The sequence below is a fragment of the Cataglyphis hispanica genome, chromosome 18 (genome assembly GCF_021464435.1).
Source record: "Cataglyphis hispanica isolate Lineage 1 chromosome 18, ULB_Chis1_1.0, whole genome shotgun sequence".
Taxonomy (NCBI): Eukaryota; Metazoa; Arthropoda; class Insecta; order Hymenoptera; family Formicidae; genus Cataglyphis; species Cataglyphis hispanica.
In genome coordinates, this window is record NC_065971.1 from 264278 (window position 1) to 284807 (window position 20530).

Here is a 20530-nt window from a genome sequence, read left to right on the forward strand (position 1 = left end):
AGCTTTCTGTGCTTGATTAATATATAATTATGCTTGCGTCGAGCAAGTTATTGTGCAGCAACGAGGTGATATATATCATATTCATTTCTATCGCATCGATTCCAGTGTATGAAGTAAAAGACAATACAGGAATTTGATTTGAAAAATATTCAAAGGACTATATGTGATTCAGAATAATTTAGTAATTTTAAAAGTGTTTGATCTTTTTGACACGTTGTAGTGTCGTAATTAAAGTAACGCGTGCCGGGAAAAACGAAAGGAGTCAGATAAAATGACGCTTTCAACTGACCTCATTTGTTCCCGTGCTCTCCTATTGCACGATCCGAATGATTACGATGATTTTGTAGGCAATATAATTGCGATAACGCCCCATATTCAGCAACAACGGTTTTGTTGCTAATCACGAACGAACAATAACAACTAATGAGAGCCTCTTGTTTCGCGGCACACGCTTGTGCGCACTGCACGTGCGATAACGTGATTTCCTGTTTCATTTCGGAGGTCGCGTTGTTCGATCGAGATTAATTCAATTGTACCGCGTACCGCATCCGTTCCCACGACTTTACCAGGTTCGTCGAATGCGCGCGCGGGGTTCAATAGGAAGGCGAATGCTGTCGACAAAGAGTAAACATATAATTGAAATGCGCGGCTAGATCAAACGGTAAATGAATTTTCAAAATCCATTTAATATGTGTATCTACCGCACAGAATTGAAATAAACTCGTAAAATGCCAAAGAGAGATACATTGCGAGAGACAAAAAGAAGAAAGAGAGAGAGAGAGAGAGGGACAAAAAACCGGCGAAGATTTTTTATTAACGCATCTCGCAGAAGATATTGTGATATATCTTTTTATTTATTTTTTTTTTTTAGTTTAAAATGGATAATCAAATTATTTACATTCAATTTATAAGTTATATTTGTCCCGTTATTTCAAAATTTTGCATCTTGAACTATTTTATGTTTTACAGAATTCTATTTATGATGCATAATCGATATTATGTTGCATAATCTTTTGTGATATAACAAACGAATATAATTTTAGCGACATTTTTATTTCAATCGCTGACACAAAGATGAGAGACAATGAGAAAATTATGAAAAGATAAGTTTTTGGCAATTAGTAGAATATTATAGCAAATAGACGAATAATATTTAATTAATTATGATTAAAAAATATTGTTTCTCACAAAGGACTGTGTCAAAATGTATATTTACAGTACATTTATTTTGAAATTACTTTAATTTATTTAAATTATTTAATAAAAAGTATTAAAAATAAAATAAAATAAAGTAAAGTGTGATAAAATTCCATAAAAATATAGTTTATAATTAATATTAAAAATAGTTATTTTTAATAATAGTTTTCTTCTTTATGCTATGTATATTAATCACAATAATTGTATCTTTTAAATAATTAAAAAGAGGGAATATCTCTCTCTTTTTTTCCTTTGCTTTACTCTATATATCTCTACTTACCTCTCCTTCTTCTTCTTCTCTAACATGAAGTTGGATTGGCGTATAAGTTTCCGGGCAGGCGTTGATCACACGGAAACTTTGAGAAGAAACTTTCTAACGTAATTCCCGTTTTCTGATATACTGATGCATAATTTATAGGCCGAACCCCTGTCCATTGCACCTCTTCAAGATCGACTCTGTTAGATGACGACCATTAAGAACGCGGTTCTCGCCCATCTTCACGTCCGGGAAGTTGAAGGACATGTTTCACTTGTTGCTGAACTGTTCCGAACACTTCGAGAGGTATCTGAACGAAATAGTGCTCAAAGATGGGATCGTCAAGTATCGAGATCTGACGTCTAAATTCGCTATCGACGTAATCTAATTGTGCATTTCCGCCACACATTGAAATGAATACCTTAAAAGAGGAGAACAATTTTATAAATGAAATCGTAAGGTCTTCCGTTTCGATTTGAAAACTATGATTAAAAACATAATCAAAGAGATACCGCGGTTCGTTAAGTATTTTTGGATGTTTAATAATGATCATGACGCAGTCAAGTTTAAAATGGACATTATATAGAGTTTTATAGAATTCAGAAAGTAAAACAATCTGTGACGACACGATTATTGTTGATGTACTTATAAATCTTATCCCGCAAAGCTGGGCATTAGCAGTAGAAGAATATTATTTGTGAAAAATTTCACACATACACAAAATTTATGTACGAAAATCATATATGTGCGTAATTATTAATAATATAAATTATTTTTTATAAATATTTAATTTTTATTAGTATTTTAATGCAATTGTTTGCATAGAATGAGAGAGAGAGAGAGAGAGAGAGAGAGAGAGAGAGAGAGGGAAAGAAAAAAAACACCAGAATATATTTCTCGAAAAAACAACAAATATTAATATATGAATTTGGGGGAATCCAGTTTATCTCTATCCTGATCTAAAAGTCTTCGATTCTGAGCAATTAAGAAAGAATGATATTAAGCTAGTGAACCTGACACACTATCTATATCTTTGGACATGACTTAAGGAATGCATTAGTAAATATATAGCAAAATTCTCTATTTTGTTTCAAGATATTTTTCGCTTGAAACAATTATACATCTCATTTTCATGTATGTACATATATAAGTTAGAGAAGACCTTCTTTCAAGAAATTTAATATTTGCAAATATAAAGAGAGGCTGAATATATGAATGCTATACAAATAAGCATCATAACGTTTAAATAGCAGCGCTGTCATAGCTCAGTATTCAAAGGACGAAATGTTTGTTTTGAAGCATACAAGACTGAGATTGGCATCGTGGGAATATTAAAAAATTAGTAAATAGTTGTATGCAAGAAAATTGTTTATAAACACGTCAATCAATTTATTTCTGCTTATCTTTCTATAACAGCACAAATCTAGAATTTACAAAAATTAATCAAGATTGATCAACATACAGAGATATATTTATCTGTTATATATTTATCTGTTCTATATGGATAACATTTTATAAGTTTTATTTATAATATTAATATGTCTCTGTCATTAATATGCAGTGTTTATATTTTTTTTCTTCTATCTTTTACGACACTGTTTCACTCAGTGAAATAATTTTAAACTGTTTTTAATCATTCACGTTTTGAGAGTTATATGCATATATGAGATAAATGACAAGATTGTAATATTAAAATGACATTCGGGTATTTCTTATTCGAGTAATGTAGTAAGTGTAATATTTCTTCGAACATCATCCCTTTACAATGTGATCCTCTAGAAACTTGCTGCGGAAGCAATAAACTTTCGTCTAGAGTAACTTATTGCGCACCTGCGCTTTTAGCAAATACATCATAATTGTAATAAATGCGATGCTAGCACGTTTATTCGATATGCATTTCGTATAAGTAATGTACAAGATTGATTATATAAATAATAATGTGCCGAGTTGAAAAATTACATAGAATCATTATAGAAAAAGGTACATCTTGAGAAATCTCACTGCAAAACCTTTTCCAAAAGTTTCCAGTTAAAATATTTTAGAATTGTTTTCAGTGTGATATATATTTTATGAAATTTTTAAATAAAGCTGAAAGAGAGGCAGCTGAAGAGGAGTTAACATTTTATATTTTTCCAGTTATATTCTCAAATTTGAAATGTCCATGTCGATGGAATGCGTTTCCGGCGTGTACACATGTGTGATTTTTTTGGTTAGCCAGCGTACACGTAAATCACTTTCACTGCCCGCGGGGTGCGCGAATTAAATCCGGCTTGTTCTGTAATTCAATTTTTAGCTTTTAATATTCGCGCTTTTATGCATTGGCAGTTGTCATTTTTCTTGAATTGTTGTATTTCGTTGCAACACAAAGCGCATGTAAAAAGCTGCGCTCGGTATGTCGGGATGCGTGGATATGAAGGATTAATTGCTAGGAAAATTGAAAAACAAGATGTGTTCATATATATACATATATATATATATATATATATATATATATATTTACAAATTTTTATGGCAATTAATTAAAAAATTGAAATATATATATCACATAAAGCACATACATGTTTTATTTTATATTGATTTGTTATAAGTTAGTTATAACGCGGAAAACGCATCTCTCTTTAGTATTTCCTTTTAATATTTTCTTCTTTTTGAAATTTTCGTCGTACAATTTTAGTCGATTGAGAAAAAAAAGAGAAAGAAAAAAAGAGGAAACGGAAAAAAACCAAAAAGTGATAGGGAAATAGAGACGATAAGCCGCAAAGTAATTATGGATATAGTTGATCAGATACTAGAAAATTGCGTCATTTTGAAGGTACTAACAATTCATATCATTTTATGTAAAACGCAAGAAACTTTAAAAAATACTTTTAAAATAATTTTTGTATTTTATGCAGTATATATTCATATCTACATGTGTTTCGCAATAACTTTTTTTTTAACATTAAGTAACAAAAAAATTCACTCACATATATTATCTTCGGAGATTAATCAGATATCACTTTTAGAGAGGACATCGATTCACAACTCTGAATATTGATAGAAAAAAGAAGAAAAAAATATATCAAAGTTATATTTAAAAAAAAATTAAAATTATAGTCTTTTTTTACATAATCATATATCACAGATCTTCATTCGTTGATCGCGCTGAGAGACGAGAGTTACACCTTCGAAATAATCTTTTTTTCTCACATGGTCGAGCTACGCAAGCTAAAACGCCTCGAGTTTCTTTGTTCTGTATTGTTCGCGGTCTCAGCATTTTCAGCGACAGAACGGTCGTTTTCTAACGTTCGCCGATTTCGCGGAGCGTCCGGGGGTGCGGGCGATGTAGTAGTACAGAGTAGGACGTAGCCGGGCGCGGGAATGACGGGGACGAAAAGTGATCGGCGGGCGCTTTAAGCGGCCGCCGCGCCGGAGGGTGACGAACTTGCACGAGTCGCGCCGAGGCAAACCGAAAGCACCATCAGCCCCGTCAGTAGGCCTGCCGCAACGCAGCAGTGAGCGCGCCTTCCATCTCTGGCAGGGGTTCGCGTATCTCGAAAGATCGGTTGGATCACATCATTATCGACAGCCATGATTCCGATCGGATCCGATCGTTGGTCCCTTAACGCGCGCGGGTGATCGAATACATCGCGATTTACAGTGACAAGTGTAATTGTGTGAGTGAGTTTCTTGACAGCGAAGAGACGTACCACCTCCATATTGTACGCATTCCGGAAGAAACTTGGCACGAAGAGTTTGACACCGTCGTCTGCTGATCAAAGTATGATCTGGTAATGGAATCACGTGGCAAAAAAGCACTTTCCCAAAGAGACAAAACGTATTTTTGTGAATGAATAAATATTATAAGCAACGAAAAATGATTCGTCTCTGGAGCAATCGATAATCTTCATCTATATCTGAAATCTCGTCGAATTAATAAATCTATTCGATCGAGACGAATAATTGGAGATGCAAACGCTTTGATGTTTTCTATGAAAATTTTTTTATTATCAGAATACTGCAATCAGAATAATTGCGCGCAGTTATAATTGTTAAAAAGGGTGTAAATTTTGCGGAGGATGAAAGATGCATGACAGAAAAAATAAACGATAATATCGAAGTGAAAATGTTTCCATGCATAAAATACGACGGTAGGAATCCCTAACGGCACCTTTTAACACTCGATGTTATCGTGCAATACAGCAAACGAAGTCTATCTAACATTTATCGATTTTTCCGTCTCACGTTTCTCGAAAACATCATTACGTCATTATTGTGGGACGATGACGAAGGAGCAGAACGAGTCGTTCGCGCGTGTGAGACTTAGTGGTGTATGAAGTAAACGTCAATAGACTGTGTATATGCGGAGTATGTACAATTATTCGATCGAGTAACCCCATTAGAGACGACGTTGAAGTCTGCGTACATAAATAACGCGCGTAATCGCGCGGAGCCCTTAAGGAGTTTTACGCGACTTACTTATAATCCTCAGTTTTACGTCGAGAGTCTACCTAGGTAGGGAAGATACTTTGCGTGCTCCGTGAACTGCACTTAAGCCTTCTCTTAAAGCGCAGTCAGGTCGTACTCTCATCTTCATCGCTAGTTATTGTTAAAAGTGTATACCGGACGGTTTATCGGAGATCGTTTCTCATAAAAATCGACCGCTCGAAGAACTGAATTAGATCGATGACGACGGATCCACGTCTTCCACGTTTCGCGAGAAAATGCCTCTGTTAAAATCGACATTCCGCGCGACTTGACGAATCTCTTCGAAGATCCGTCTTATTGAAACTTATCAAGCCGAGTTGGGCATCCACTTAAGCACGGGATTCAAGGAGGACGATATCTGCACGAGGGGCTGCAAGAGCAAGGATTCGTTTCGCTTACAATGAAGAGGATGCTTCTGCTGATGAGCTTGCTGGCCCGGTTTGTCGTAGCGGAAGTTCTGCTCGGCGACGTCGACGAGCCACGTAAGTGAATGAAAAACTTGGAGGTTTCTTTGCAGAAAGGAATAAAGAATAATATGTAATTGCAAAAGGAAAAAAAAAAGGAGGGAGGGAGAAAAGAGTGGAGAAGTTTATTTCGCCCCTTCGTTTGCGTCCACTAATGGGAGAAACAAATAATTGGTTTGGATCGGGGAAAAGATACTTTTATTCTTGTATTATAAGGTTTTTTCTTTTAGTTTATGTTTCTCCAAAGTTCCGTTATCGGTTATATACACCGGCACGTTTAAGGCTAAGTATCTACGTTGCTCTTCGGAGGCAGCGGAGAGAAAATGTTTACGCTTGCAATATTTTCCTGCTTTCAACATAGTGAAAATATTTATGCGCCTGCATTAGGATCGTTTATATCGATGCTTGTATCGATTTTTATATCGCAACGTAGAGTAATGAACTAGTAGATATGCCAGGTGATATAATGGTGTAGTTCCACGAATGATAGATGATTCTTCTCTTCTAGCACGAAACGTTAACGTCGACTTTTATTTGTAAGAGCCGACTTTGATTTTAGAACTGTTTTTGAAAAGTTTTACAATTAAATGTTTGTTTAAAAAATAGCATTGAGTTTCTAATTGGAGTATTTAAAATTTTTTAAATATTTAGTGACAAAAAATAAAATTTGTTAATTAATTATTAATTCAAGAAAGTTGTCGATGGATAAGATTACTTGATGACAAATTTAATTTTCATTGAAAAAATTTGAAAGATTTTATAAGTATTTAAAAAATATATATATAAGTATCTAAAATACATGTATGTAAAAATTTTATTAGTTATTGTTTGAGTAAATGTTTCATGTTCAACGCCAGATAACACGAGAATATATTGAAATAAATGCTGTTATAGGACGCCTACAATTGCATGACAGATAAAACACTTTCTCTTCATCACTGTCAACTCCGATTCCGGTCCAGTAGTCGAGCTCACAGAACATTGACAAGTACTATAAGCGCTTGAATAAACGGCAATAATTAAATTAATTAACAAAGTTAGTTGCAGCGATTGTTTCGTGACTGCGTCTCTAAAAAAGTATTGCAGTGATATTTTGTGATAAATGAAAAATAGGCCAGAAATAGCGATTAATTAATCAGTTAACTAAAGATGAAAAAAAAATAAATTACTATTTCTAATTTATTTACTTTTGGATACAATATTTTTAAACAATATAAAGTTTAAGTTATTAAACTTTTTTGCTTAAAAAAGATATTGTCTTTATATATTTGACATGGAAAAAATATCACTTCATTATTATTGTATAGATTTCTCGAAATGTATAGACTAGAATATGTATAGACTATACGTATTCACCGTGTACATGCCAATAAAATGGGCGAACAATAATTGTACGATTTGCGACGGTTTGCCAATGCCGTCTGGAATTATTGCATCGACGGAACATGTCGCCGGGTCGTGCCGCAATTATCATGCAACAGCGGCTTGGACAAATAGCGCATTAAACGCGAAACTAAATCGAGCAAGACGAGAATTTATTCGGTGTAATCCGTGTATTTCGGCGTTATACGGACCGATGCGCGAAATGGCCGACAAATGACGCGTTCTGATTTATAGCGCGCGCATAAAAGGATAAAGAGAGAAATTTCAGGCGCGACGTGATTACGTTTCTAATTAATCGCGAAGGACAAGAGTCGGGGCACGCGACCGTCACACTATGTAATGACACGGCGACAATCACATAATCGCTACCTTGCGTATCGTGCGGAGAAGCGCGGTCGTAAAAAAGGACGAGAGTGCGAGTGAGAAGAGGAGAAAGGGAAAAAGGGGATAGGGAGAGGGAGGACGTGCGGGCGTGCATTAATTTTGACGTACGCACGGGACGTGAACGGCGTCGAGAATTCGCCGACCTGTCAATAGTTGTTTTGCGGACGGCGGCGCGGACGCGACCCTCCGCCACACCATTCGTGCTCTACGACATCGGACAGGACCGCGCAACCCGTTTATTTAATCGATGCATTATGCAAATTGACATAACGGCTCCACTTCGGATGCAGTAATCGACCGCCGTCTCTCGACAGATTCACAATGGGCCAACGTGTACGCCGAATAATTGGCAGTAGCGTATCGTGGACTGAAAATCAAAGCCGCTGTATGCACCCTTCCCTATCGCATCCTCCTCCTCCTCCTCCTCCCCCCTCCCCCTGTCACTGCACACGAATTTCCGTGTATATCAGGAACTAGCGCGATGGACATTTCCTCCCCTCCCCCTTTGCGTGTAACGCGCGCACACAGATGTGTAATGTCATGTACGTTGAAAATTTGGGCGCATTGTTTGGAAATTTGTTGTTCCGTCCGGAATTGAATGCTGCAAGGGGAGATAAAGAGGAAGACAGACACAACGTGACTTGTAAGAGAAAGGAAAATAAGGAAATATATATATAGCGAGAAATAACATTATTTTATACATGTGTATTGCAACTTCTCGCATCGAAGAATTTGTGTAGAAGCACACGCGCTCTGAAACAAATGCTCAGAAATAAAAAAAAAAAATACCTACAACTCATACAACATTGAAAAGCGTACCTCGTGCAGAGTTGTAGAATTCATGACTTCGATTGTTTTATACAATTCTATGTATCGAGATTCTCGTCAATTTATTTCTACTGTACTGCGCCAGCTTTTGCATTTACTTTTTAAATTTTTTTTAAATCCTTTCATCTGTGTTATGCAATAAGATAACATTTTATTATCATACATCTTTAAAAATGTCACTCATATATCTTTCAGTTTTATTTAAATTGGTCATTTCCCCAAGTTATCTGTTGAATAAATAAACAGATAGAAATAAAAGATGATACAACCAAACGAGTTCTTAATGATGACTTAGCTTTCTTTGTTCGATCTCGATACGTCAGTTATACGTCGTCGCATATATCGTAGCGTCCTTGTCACGGTTTAAACGCCGATTATATCGTAAAGTAGCACAATTGTAAAATTAATATAATTGCATAGAACATTCGTAAAGTAATGTTACCTTATCTACTTACAATTGTCATGGTATGTAAAGCATTAAATTTTTATTCGATCATTAAACGGGATAGATACGATCGGAGGCATCGCAAACACGCGCCATTCATTTGCAGTAGTATAGCAGGTGACTTTACACTTTATATTACTGACAGTAATATAAATTATGAAAGTACGCGAACTCTGAATCGCATATGTAATTACATGTACATATACGTACGTATTGCATTGCTTAATGAATAGCAAAAGGTTAATAGTTGAAAAGTGGATTAATAGTTGAAAAGTGTTTCAGTGTGTGTAAATATTAAAATAGATATATTTAAAATGAGTTTTTTATACACCAAAGATATTAAAAAATTTTTGAAAAAATGTTGCTAACGCAATTATCTTTGACAATTTTGATCGTTCTAGACAAAATATTTTATAAATGAAAATATTTTATAAATGAAAAATATATTAAAATATAGATAAAAGGTAAATTTTGATTCATTATCTTAGAAAAATATGTATAATGAGTAAATATTTTATAGCACATATATCCATCTAAAGACTTGTATGTAAGTTCCGATGCCATTAAATCGCAAAGTTATTAATTTTTTGTTTGTTTCATATGTTATGGTTATAAATGCGAATCAGTACCGAAAGTATTCAAAAAGATGTAAAAACCATATTACGTATCACGACACGCAAGTAGATTCGCTGTCATGCATGTGCACATCGAATGAAGCGAAATGAATTTTTTGTAAGATCCCTTTGTGAAAAGTTTTTTCATGAATTACCAAGATGGCCGGATAATTATTTAACCAATTTTAAAATAAATTTTGATTGCATGCGACAGTTAAAAAATACAACGTCCATGCGATTTTCACTTCGACTCTTTTCTTTTTATTTATTTTTAAATATGTTTTCTGATAAATTCATAATTGATTTTTCATGTTGTCAAGAAACGCATATGTATGAGTTTTCGAAATAATCATTTGAAACAAGAATATTCGGTATGTTTGAAAATCGTAGCAAATAGTGGTTCTTAAGAACCATCGATATCTACAATCGCGATTCGACGCGTCAAATGCGCCTACAGATCTTCTTGTGGTAAAACCGCATGCTCGTAATGGAGCGTAATGTGCGTACAGTAACGGTCCATTACGGGTGAAAATATTGAAATTCTACGAAAGTGCAACTTGGATGAATGGAAACTTAAAATTCTTTTCCCGGGGTTTGTACCGCAACCCAACCACCGGCTCGAGCTTCATATCGAGCTATAAGAAAACGCTGGGAGAGAAGAGGGGAGAAGGGAAGTTTATAAAGCACGGATAAAAAGCGGTAGTATTCCGCGGATGTTGCGCGCGGGCTCGAAATAAAAAGAAACTGCAATTACTGCTGGCGGCGACTGCGTAAAGAGAACGAGAGCGCCATGGGAATCGAGAAAGCGCAGTCGGTCGTCCCTCCGTCGGGATGTCATCCACGTCTATGTCGCCGCGGGTTACGGGGAAGAGAGATGGAAAGAGATACAAAGAGAGAGAGAGAGAGAGAGAGAGAGGAAAAAAACAAAAAAAATGGCCTTCAACGTCCGCTGCGAAATGCATGGTAACGATCGGTGACTCCAGATAACCGGAAGTTTCGCGTGGTTAGTGCATCCGGGCGCAACGACGACGCCTTGCTCGGGTTTACATGTATACCCGGCGGCGCACACGTTCGCCCTATTCGGGGAAGGCGCGACGCGATTGCAGTTAGAACGTGACGCCGGTCGAGAGAGGCGTATTTTTACTATACCGTATTGTTCTCCCTTCACTCCTCTGTTTTTTTTTTTTTTTTCACTTTTTGTTTGGAGCGCGATTTTACTGCCTGTGATTTTACTGTGCGAATTGCACAGAATAAAATATATACGGCGTTACATAACAATTGTGCGCTTTGCGCTGAATATATTGAGTTAGAAGCATGTCGGAGTTATTTAAAGCGTCGTCACCAATTCATTTGTCACGCTTATACAAAGTTGTTCTGCAATGTATCCGATAAAATTCAATTACAAATTCTTTGTAAAATTTAGTCAATTTTCTTTGAGAGAAAATATATGTTGAAATGGAGGGCTTGAATTAAGTGTGATTAAAAGCAAGCTGCATTTTTGCGAATAAAAATTATCTTGTGAAATTTATTTTATAATTAAATTACTTGAATATTAAAGAATCGAGAAATCATAATAAATTATGTTTAAATAAACAAAAATATTATTAAAATAAAAATTAGAAGAAATAACTGATTGCTTCAAGTTTAATATTTACAATACTAAGCGTCTTAACATTAAAACTTTAATTTTTTTATTAATCTCTTTTAATATAGAATTATAATGCAACATAAAATTATTTTTCTACTGCGATAAACATTTTTATTATGGTCGGAAAAAAGCACGACGAGTACAGCTTGTAAAAAAATTCAATAATTTAGATTTGTGAAAATAAAAGGCTTATGAAAAATTATTTCGATATTGATATTATGTAGAGACATTGCAAAATGTACGATGGCAATTTTTAATAAAAGTTTTGGCTATCGGAAGTTCTATCGTTCAACGAGTTTTGCCGCATCGAAGCTCTGCGCGTCGCGTGTTGCAGCTTCTCGTTTCCGTGCCATTGCGCTTATGTCTCTTGCGCACCAATGTCAGAACGGCTTCTATTTGTAATGCAGGATCATGTCATCTTCCTTGATATCACGATTTTCTCGCATCCGGCTCGTAAAAGCCAGACGACGTCATTTTCCGCCTCGCATATTACTGCTTGCATTTTGTAACGACATTTAACAAAAAGCGCATGCATGATATTAATCCCTCCCCTTGTTTCTATTTTCTTCTATGATGTGATCCGGATATGTCAATAACATTAAGTCATATTTCACATTTGATAAGTAACTTTCTGTTAGAGAAAGTCTTTTCGCTCTATGGATTTTAGCCTTGCAAATTTTGTGTACATCTGATAAAATAATCTTTTCCTATAAAATTTCTCTTTCTTTTAAATCGACGATATATAAATTGTATGATATTAATTATTAAAATTATTAGATATCGTAGCATATTTCCATATATCTATATATATAGAGAGAGAGAGAGAGAGAGATTGATATCACAGTTATGCTAATTGTTATGAATAATTTAAAATGTGCAATGACATTCTTGGCTGCAAATACATGTGTTTTGAAAATTTAGAAGGAATAAAGGAACAAACGAGTCGATGTATTAAAATAATTGACGAGCTGTTGATTATATATCGTCGAAATCGCAACATTTAATTTCGCAATCGCAGGATCATAAAAGCCTCGTTAAAGCGCCTATTTCGCCGTCAGCGTTATTAATTTTCAAGCTGTACGGCGTCCCGAAGGCGGTTCGCGGATACTCGCGGGAGAGAGATGAGGAAAATACTTCGTAAATCACTCGATGGGATTTATTATCGAGGATGTTCGCGTAAATGGCGGCTCCGCGGCGGCTTCGGTCGGTAGCGCCGGAAAAGAAAGGAAAAGCCAGCAACGATGGGAAAACGAGAAAGAGGGAACGAGCTCGAGAGCTGCTGGATGACTCGGTCGTAAGAGAAGAATATCCGGCCTTGAAAAGCGAGAGGCGATAGCCGCCTGGGTGGGGAGGAAAAAGTGAATAAAAGAAGGGAATACAAAAAAAAAAAAAATAGAAACGAGAAACGAGAGGAGAAACACCGCGGAAACTATTTCCACAATTGTGCAGTGTACAATGTTTGGTCGGTACGCGAAATAAGTCGGCGCGGCCAGGCGATATGTGTAGCGTGAGAAAAACAGGAAACCGCGGTATTTCAAAGTCCTGGCGGGCTAACGAACAACCGTAGCCGGTTGGTTGGCTGGTTGGCTAGCTGGCTGATCGGTCAAACTTCCTGTTAGCAGCGGGGAACCTCCCGACGAAAATTTTTCGCGAGCTTCAACGAGCAGTGACTAATGCGCTACTTTGCCGCGGTTCTTTCCTGGCGATGGGGCTTTTCGTTGAAAAAACGTAATAAAAAATGTAAGAAACTTAATTTTTAGAGACTTACTTTCTACTGGTTTTTCTAATTAGAACATTATAAAGATTTTTTTTTTTGTAATTTAATAATTATTAAGTAAAATTAATATTATCGATTTTTACGTCAAATTAAGATTTTATTCAAGTTTGTATTTACGACATTCACATTGAAGAGCGATATCACATATAAGTGCATTAATGCATTCATCCAAGAGTATCTTGCAATTAGTAATTAAACTAAGTAGACAAATTTGCATTTAGATATGTAACAATATTGCATATCGTTATATATACGCGCGTTGCGTCGATGTTTGTCATTCACCGACTTGATTTCATTTCGACTTTAATAAATCAAATGGCGTTGGATGCAAACACAATGCTCTGACATTGTTACGGATGCAATCTTCCAAAGTTTTTCCCCGATGCGTTGATTACCTATTCCTCCGATGAGAAATCGTTGCGCAAGCCGATATTTCGTTGCGGTACGTGAAACGAGAATCACACGAAAACCGTGCGATATAACGGTAGCGCCCATTGACTTTCCCCTCGCGATATTTCCACTTCGACTATTGATTATCTGACATGCCGTACGCCGGATTAATTTTTTTATTTATTATTTATTTGCCCGTCTATAATATCGCTCAACGAAGCGTGGAGATTTACATGTACAATAAGCGATTTGTCCTCCAACCCTCATTGTTTTAAACGGGAGCTCCCCAGTAATAATAATGAGCGCAAGAGCTCGTAGATTTCAAAGAGAGAGCGACGAACAATAATCGTTTCATTTATTTACGCGTTCTCTCGATGCGCGCGAGAGACTTTACCTCCTTTTGCGCTGGATGCGCGAGGGACAATTTCGACATTACTGATATTAAATATTACATGCGACGTATTTGTCGACTACGTTAATCGTCGAAAATAATCGAGCCGGTGGTGCGGGCACGTCCCACAGTATCTGCATAAAACGCCTCGCTCTCCGTGTTTTCAATTATTTACGCTACGTTATGCACGTACCGAGTATACATTCTATAACTAATTAGAATAATGCAGAGAACGATGGCGACGTTACAATGCCGCAGCGCAGTCGGTGAAATTTATTCAATACTAACAGCGGTAATTTTACATAGGAATCTTGATGAATTATTAAAGTCTTGTCTCTTCTCTTTCTAGAGAAGTATAGTCGAGGGTTACGTCGGCATTTCATGCCTTTTCTATTTGGCTGTACGCCAAATAGCAGCCCCTTTGATTAAATGAATCGATCCTTGTAAATGTTTAGTCGTATTGTAGCTTCTCTCTCCATCGTGACGTTACGAAACTTGCAACTTTTTCCTGAACACCGTAATCATAATTTTTTTTTTCTCGCTTAACGATAGAATATGATATGAATTAAAAAAATAAAATTTGCAAACCCATCGGTCACGATAAAATACTCATACTCTGCCAACTAATTAAAAGTTAAATCGCACACTGCGTACAAATATAATTTTGTCTCATGCAGGCGTATAATATATATATGATACAGAGAGCTAATAGAGAAAAGAAAGTCTCTAACAAAAACATATATATACATATACACCGTTCGAGATTCGTGAAGGAGACAGAGAGACGTAATAAAGGAATATATGCGATAAGCGGGCGTGGCGCGCTCCGACGCTGTTTCCGACAAAAAGCGAAGCAATAGCGACGAAAGATAGGGGGAAAGCAAGAAGCTCTCGACCTTATGAACCCACCTTGTGCACGTGACGTCATTATTGCTTTGCATTTATCGGCGGGTTTGCCTCGTAAGCGAGGCGATATCATACGCGCGAATTCATCGGGAGCAGCTGCGAGATCTTAAGTCTTTCTGCGAACGTTGGCGGCAAATTACATTTCCGCGATTTCTATCCCCTCTCCCCCACCAATCCCGACCTCCAAGAGCCGTTACTTACTTACAAAGCGCAAATTACGACTTACTAAGTCGTAATTCCCGTAAAACTCCTCTCCCGCCGAACCCGAAAGTTCTTTAAACGAGACCTCGCGCAGGGGCGAACCTCTTTGATCATAATCTCGCCCCGAGTTATTTGGAAGCTCCTGAATTCCAACGCGTGGCCGCTCGAGCGATAAAGTCGCTCTAGTCGAGAAGAAATCTTTTTTTCCTGTCTTTTTCCGGATAAAAGCGATAGGAAACGTGGATAGATTCGCATCTAAGAGCGCGGATTCGGACTGATTATCTCTGCGGATCGTCGAGAAAAAAGCGTGCAGGAGATCGCAATCTGGTTGATTTTCTTGAACTAATGGCTGCAAATGGATGTTTTTTTTTTTATCCGCTCGTCTTGACGATAGCATAAATAATCGTCGATCACCACGTTGAACGCACGTTCATCTAATTACCCCCGTCGTCTAGATCGGCGAACAGGTGTTTGAATAAAATTGTTGGCGAAGGTTAATAGGCAATCAGTGCGCTGTACGAGAGGAGATACCATTTCCATTGCTGGCGATCCTTTTCATCGGAGATATAGAGCAATTTCATTTGAATCGCGTATAATCCATAGATTACAGATCGTGTTCCCCACGTTTTCTCGTTCGTGGCAAATGTCGCGACGCGGCTAATGCGTTTCTCACGAGCGAAATATCACCCTGCGTAGATCGCCATCCAATACACAAACAATCGCATAATCGCAATGAAAAATATTCCACAAAGGAAAGTTAAGACTCTCGTGCTGCCGCCATGCCGGCCTCGATAATTCTCTGTCGGACTAATGCGGCGGCCGCCTCTGCTAATGCGATCACCGTCACGTGAAATTGCGGTTGAAATATTTCTCAGCGACGATTCGTGTCCTCCGTATGTCGTTATTCGCAATCCCACGCGATCTCGGTTGTCTCTTATTAATTTTCCTATTTCATTCCCCATTTTCCGTTTCTTCATGATCCGTTCCTCTCCGCAAAACACTAAACGTGACTCGGAAAAAGTCGCTTTCCAAAAGGATCTCGTTGGAATTTCTTTATTTTGTTCTTCGTCTATTTCGCCTTTTTTCACATATCCAAAGGTGCGATCAATGGGAAAGAGAAAGTCCCAGAACTCAATGCGAAACTGATTGGCTCGCGCAATTGTCCGCGGACTGCTGATTGTCTTGGAAACGTTGAACTAGAAAAGAAATTCACACGGAGAGAGTGACGTTGAAGGTTGAAGTCTTAAGGGAGAAAGAAAAGAAAAAGAAAGAAAAAGCGAACATGGCAAACATAGATAGAGAAGGTGAGAGAGATGGTAGAGGAAAGTGACGGCGCGATTTCGCGAAAGCGCGACCGCGAGAGATGGCAAGGGACTGGCAGAAGCGAGACGTAGAAATCTCCTCGCTTTCTTCCATTTTATCCCGCGGATCTGGATTCATTTGAACGGACGGCCAGCCATCGGGTTGCCCTCTAATGCCCGTATCTTTATACGCTTCTACGCGGTCACCAACACAGTCTTTCGGAAGGGGAACACTGCGTCGCTGGCATCGATCCTACGAAAGTAGCACGATTCCTTTCCGGCCGACTCGAATTGCTAAGATCCGAGGGATATATCTTCGAAACAATTGTACACCCGTTACATTCCTTCGCGACAATCTCCTTTGTTCGCGAGAGAAAGGAGGCACTCGCTTCTATCTGATTCTCTCCCCATTATGCAACGAAGGGGCATCTAGGTTTTATTGGATTTTCTTTGCCTCATTCTTTAACCTCGATGACAGGTGCGACTTATATTATTCCGTATAGAATCTTACATGAAATAGCTTAAGTTTGAAACTATATGAGTAAAACTATTTTAAGCAAGATACTATTCTATAGGTCGCTTATAGCCGGCTTCATCAGTTAACTTTAATTTTAATTTAATTATGGTATTATCGGGAGAAGACGATTAAATTACAATTAACTTACATTAACGTCGTTGAAAGTGGTGATAAGTAGTTCAAAAGTTGAATGTACATTTGTATAAACGAGATATTCATTCCTCTCTTACACGATAATCGTACGATAACGCAAATTTTCACTGCGGTTAGCAACACTTTCTTTCCAGTTTATTTTCAACGATACTCAGCGAGAATTTCTTTTTTGTCTCCTTGCTTTCGTAAAGAAATAACCATGTGCTCGATGAAACTCGAATACCTGGTAAACGAAAAGGTTACTGCCTATCTGAAGGCGAGTAAATACAGCGCAGCGGACGAAGATGCGACCGGTTTTGTCGCACCTGCTCCAAGGAGTTATTTCTTTCTCTTCCCCTCCCCCCCCTCCCCCGCTCCTCATACATATGCTATATCGCACATAATAATCCGCTCTGCTCGTCTTTCGATGCTTCTCTCTCGTGTCGCTTTCTACCGCTTTGCACATTGCATATTTCCACTCGTATTTCTTGCAATATTTTGTCTCTCCAATTTATTCTTCCTTCCGTTTCTCTCCTGTTTTTATTCTTTTTTTTTTATTCTTCCATTATACATGTGTTAATGCATCAAGCGTGATATGTTAGAATGTAAACACATGCGTGGATAAACATCGGTTTTTTATTGAAATTATCAGTATAGAGAGGAATCGCGTTATTATTGTAAATGCAAATATATTTTACGTTCAATATTTCATAGAAATTGTTCAATGTTTACATTTGAATTTATACATACATGCAGTACACAGGTCAAATTTTTATGAATGAAAAATTAAAAATTTTATTATTTTTTGTATTCGTTATACGCGCAACGAGCTTCCGTTCTTAAACAAAAATTGCAATTTTTTCATCACAAGATAAATGAAAAGGTGATCGTATTCAAGTGTGTATAAAACATATATGCTTTGTTTCAACGGTTCCGTGGCTATCACATTGGACAAACATAGCTTCAGTGTATGCAACAGCTGTGTATAATGTCGAATGTAAAGGCAACGTGTATGACTGGAATTGACAATTCGAGTCCGGTATATCGTACTAGCCTTCCATGTGCAATACGATGGATTATTTCTAACGAAGACAACGTCGCTACCGTTTCGTGGCATGTAATTTCAGGGATTACGCCGGCGCACCAAATTTTCAGAAGCGAGCAAAACGTAATTGCCTCCGCGGTGAAAGCATCACGTTAACGATGCACGTGCATGTCAGTGAGATATGTCAGTAACTGCACTATAATTTGATTTGTAAAAACGTCAAAATATATCGTTGCATCTTGTCTCGCAACAAGTACGCGCCTAATTTTGCACGTTCATCATGCACAATAATTTATCGTAATTACTCGACGATCCACTTTATCGTATTTGATTTGACGATCGTCACTGCTATGTCCTGCTCTGTTTAAATCGATAACTGCCTCTGTCAGTCATCTTTTATCACCTTTACGTCTCTATCCGCTGTCTCTCTTTTGTTACGCTATTACATAAGGGAAAATGCAATATCTCGAGCACATACTTGATCGTAAATGCAGAGAATATAATATTTGGATATTGGTTCGTGAAAGAAGTCCTAAACATCCAGGACATATCATTTAGCTGTTGTATTAGATTGACGTGAATGCGTTCTTACAACGTTTTCTTTTTAGTGTACGTTTTAGTCACTCAAGAATGTTGACGAAGGTATTACTGTCTCCAACTTTAATTATTAAATATTGTTTTCAGGGAAGATATTATGGCCGAATTAATTATTTAGAATCACGATAGAGATTCGACGAGATATATTTGCGTCGCAAAGATTCACTTAAATTTAATAATATGATATAGCGAAAGAAAATCTCGATCTAACATATTTATTTAATATTTAATTAATTATCACAGCCGATTCGACTATTTGCGAGCAAAATAATTTGTGTGCTTCGATCAAGTGAGTATAAAAAAAAAATAACTCTAATGTAAAAAATTATGGTGAAGTTACAAACTTTTTTCTTTTACTTAGAAAAATATATTCTTTAGAGGGTAATAAAATGCATCTATTCTATTTCTTTTCAGCAAGTAGTATGAATCTTTATAACACGATGTTTTTTTGTTACTTTGGCGACAGAGTTGCGGTGCTCACAATACGAAACATTACTAGCCGTATATTAAAGTATAAAGAGATATATATGTCTTTTGGACTAAAGTTGGAAACGCGATGCACATCGTTGTAGTACACGTTATATATGGCCTGGTGAAGCGAGGAAAAAAAGTTGCGCACTTGATTCACCGTAAAATTCAATATTGTGTCATAACGGGGCAACTTTGAGCACAAACGGCGTGCGAAGCATTAAACATCGAGGTCGAGGCGACTGAGAAAAATGGAATACATTATATCATCTCGTTATATTTTGACAAACGTTGAATTATTTTTTGCCATACGTTTGAATTAAAGAGAACCATCTGATTGGATAAAAGAAAATATACAAAATGCAAATTTTCATTTCCTTTTCAGCTCGTATTCTTGAAACTTATCAAACGGTAGCACAATCAAAGCACGTTATTCCGGAATATCTTGCATTCGGATTATGAGTTCGCCGGATGCAATTTGATTTTATTAGACGAAAAACGTGGGCTCGTGAAGGGACTTTATTGAAGTGTTGCGTTTTGCACGAAGTCGCAAAACGCTAGGTATTTTAATAACGGCAATTACAAGAATTTCAAGAATTTCTCGCTCTTCCAAATACGGTCGAGCTATCAAAATGCAATATCATGAATCGCTCTGTTTCCTTTCCCGATTAAACCTAACGTTCTTCAGCTAAAGTTACTTTTTTCGTTATTTTCACACACATATACAATGTACCAATTATACAGCAAATTTTGTCGCACACACATGTACACTACATATGTTGCCTTTTCCCTTTTACCATTGTCATTATTGTAACTAGCGCATGATAAACATCGAGGCTAGTGACTAAAGGTACACAAACCGCCATTGGTTTCCGCGTTCGCCATATCCGCGCACTTCGGACTTGTTAAATAATTTACCACAGATTGGTTCTCTCGCATTACTGATACGCGCCTATTCGTTCTATTTTCACATATCCTCTTTCTTTCTATCGCTTCATCTACTTCCGTCTAATTTTCTCCCACCAGGTCTGACTTTAGTTTACCTACTCTGGTTTACCTACTCTGTTTTCCCTGTATGTACATCCGCCTGTGTCTCTCTCTTACTTTCGCTCCTCGGTC

The 20530-nt window shown here is 37.1% G+C and overlaps 1 protein-coding gene across 1 annotated transcript in view; it reads left to right on the forward strand.

Annotated features, from left to right (window-relative positions):
- The first annotated feature begins 4978 nt into the window (after positions 1–4978).
- LOC126856442 (hemicentin-1-like) overlaps positions 4979–20530 on the forward strand; it is a 28391-nt gene continuing 12839 nt past the window's right edge. Inside the window, exon 1 of the mRNA XM_050604934.1 lies at positions 4979–6402. Coding sequence (XP_050460891.1) covers positions 6321–6402 — 82 coding nt within the window. The 5' untranslated portion in view covers positions 4979–6320. The remainder of the gene's footprint in view (positions 6403–20530) is intronic.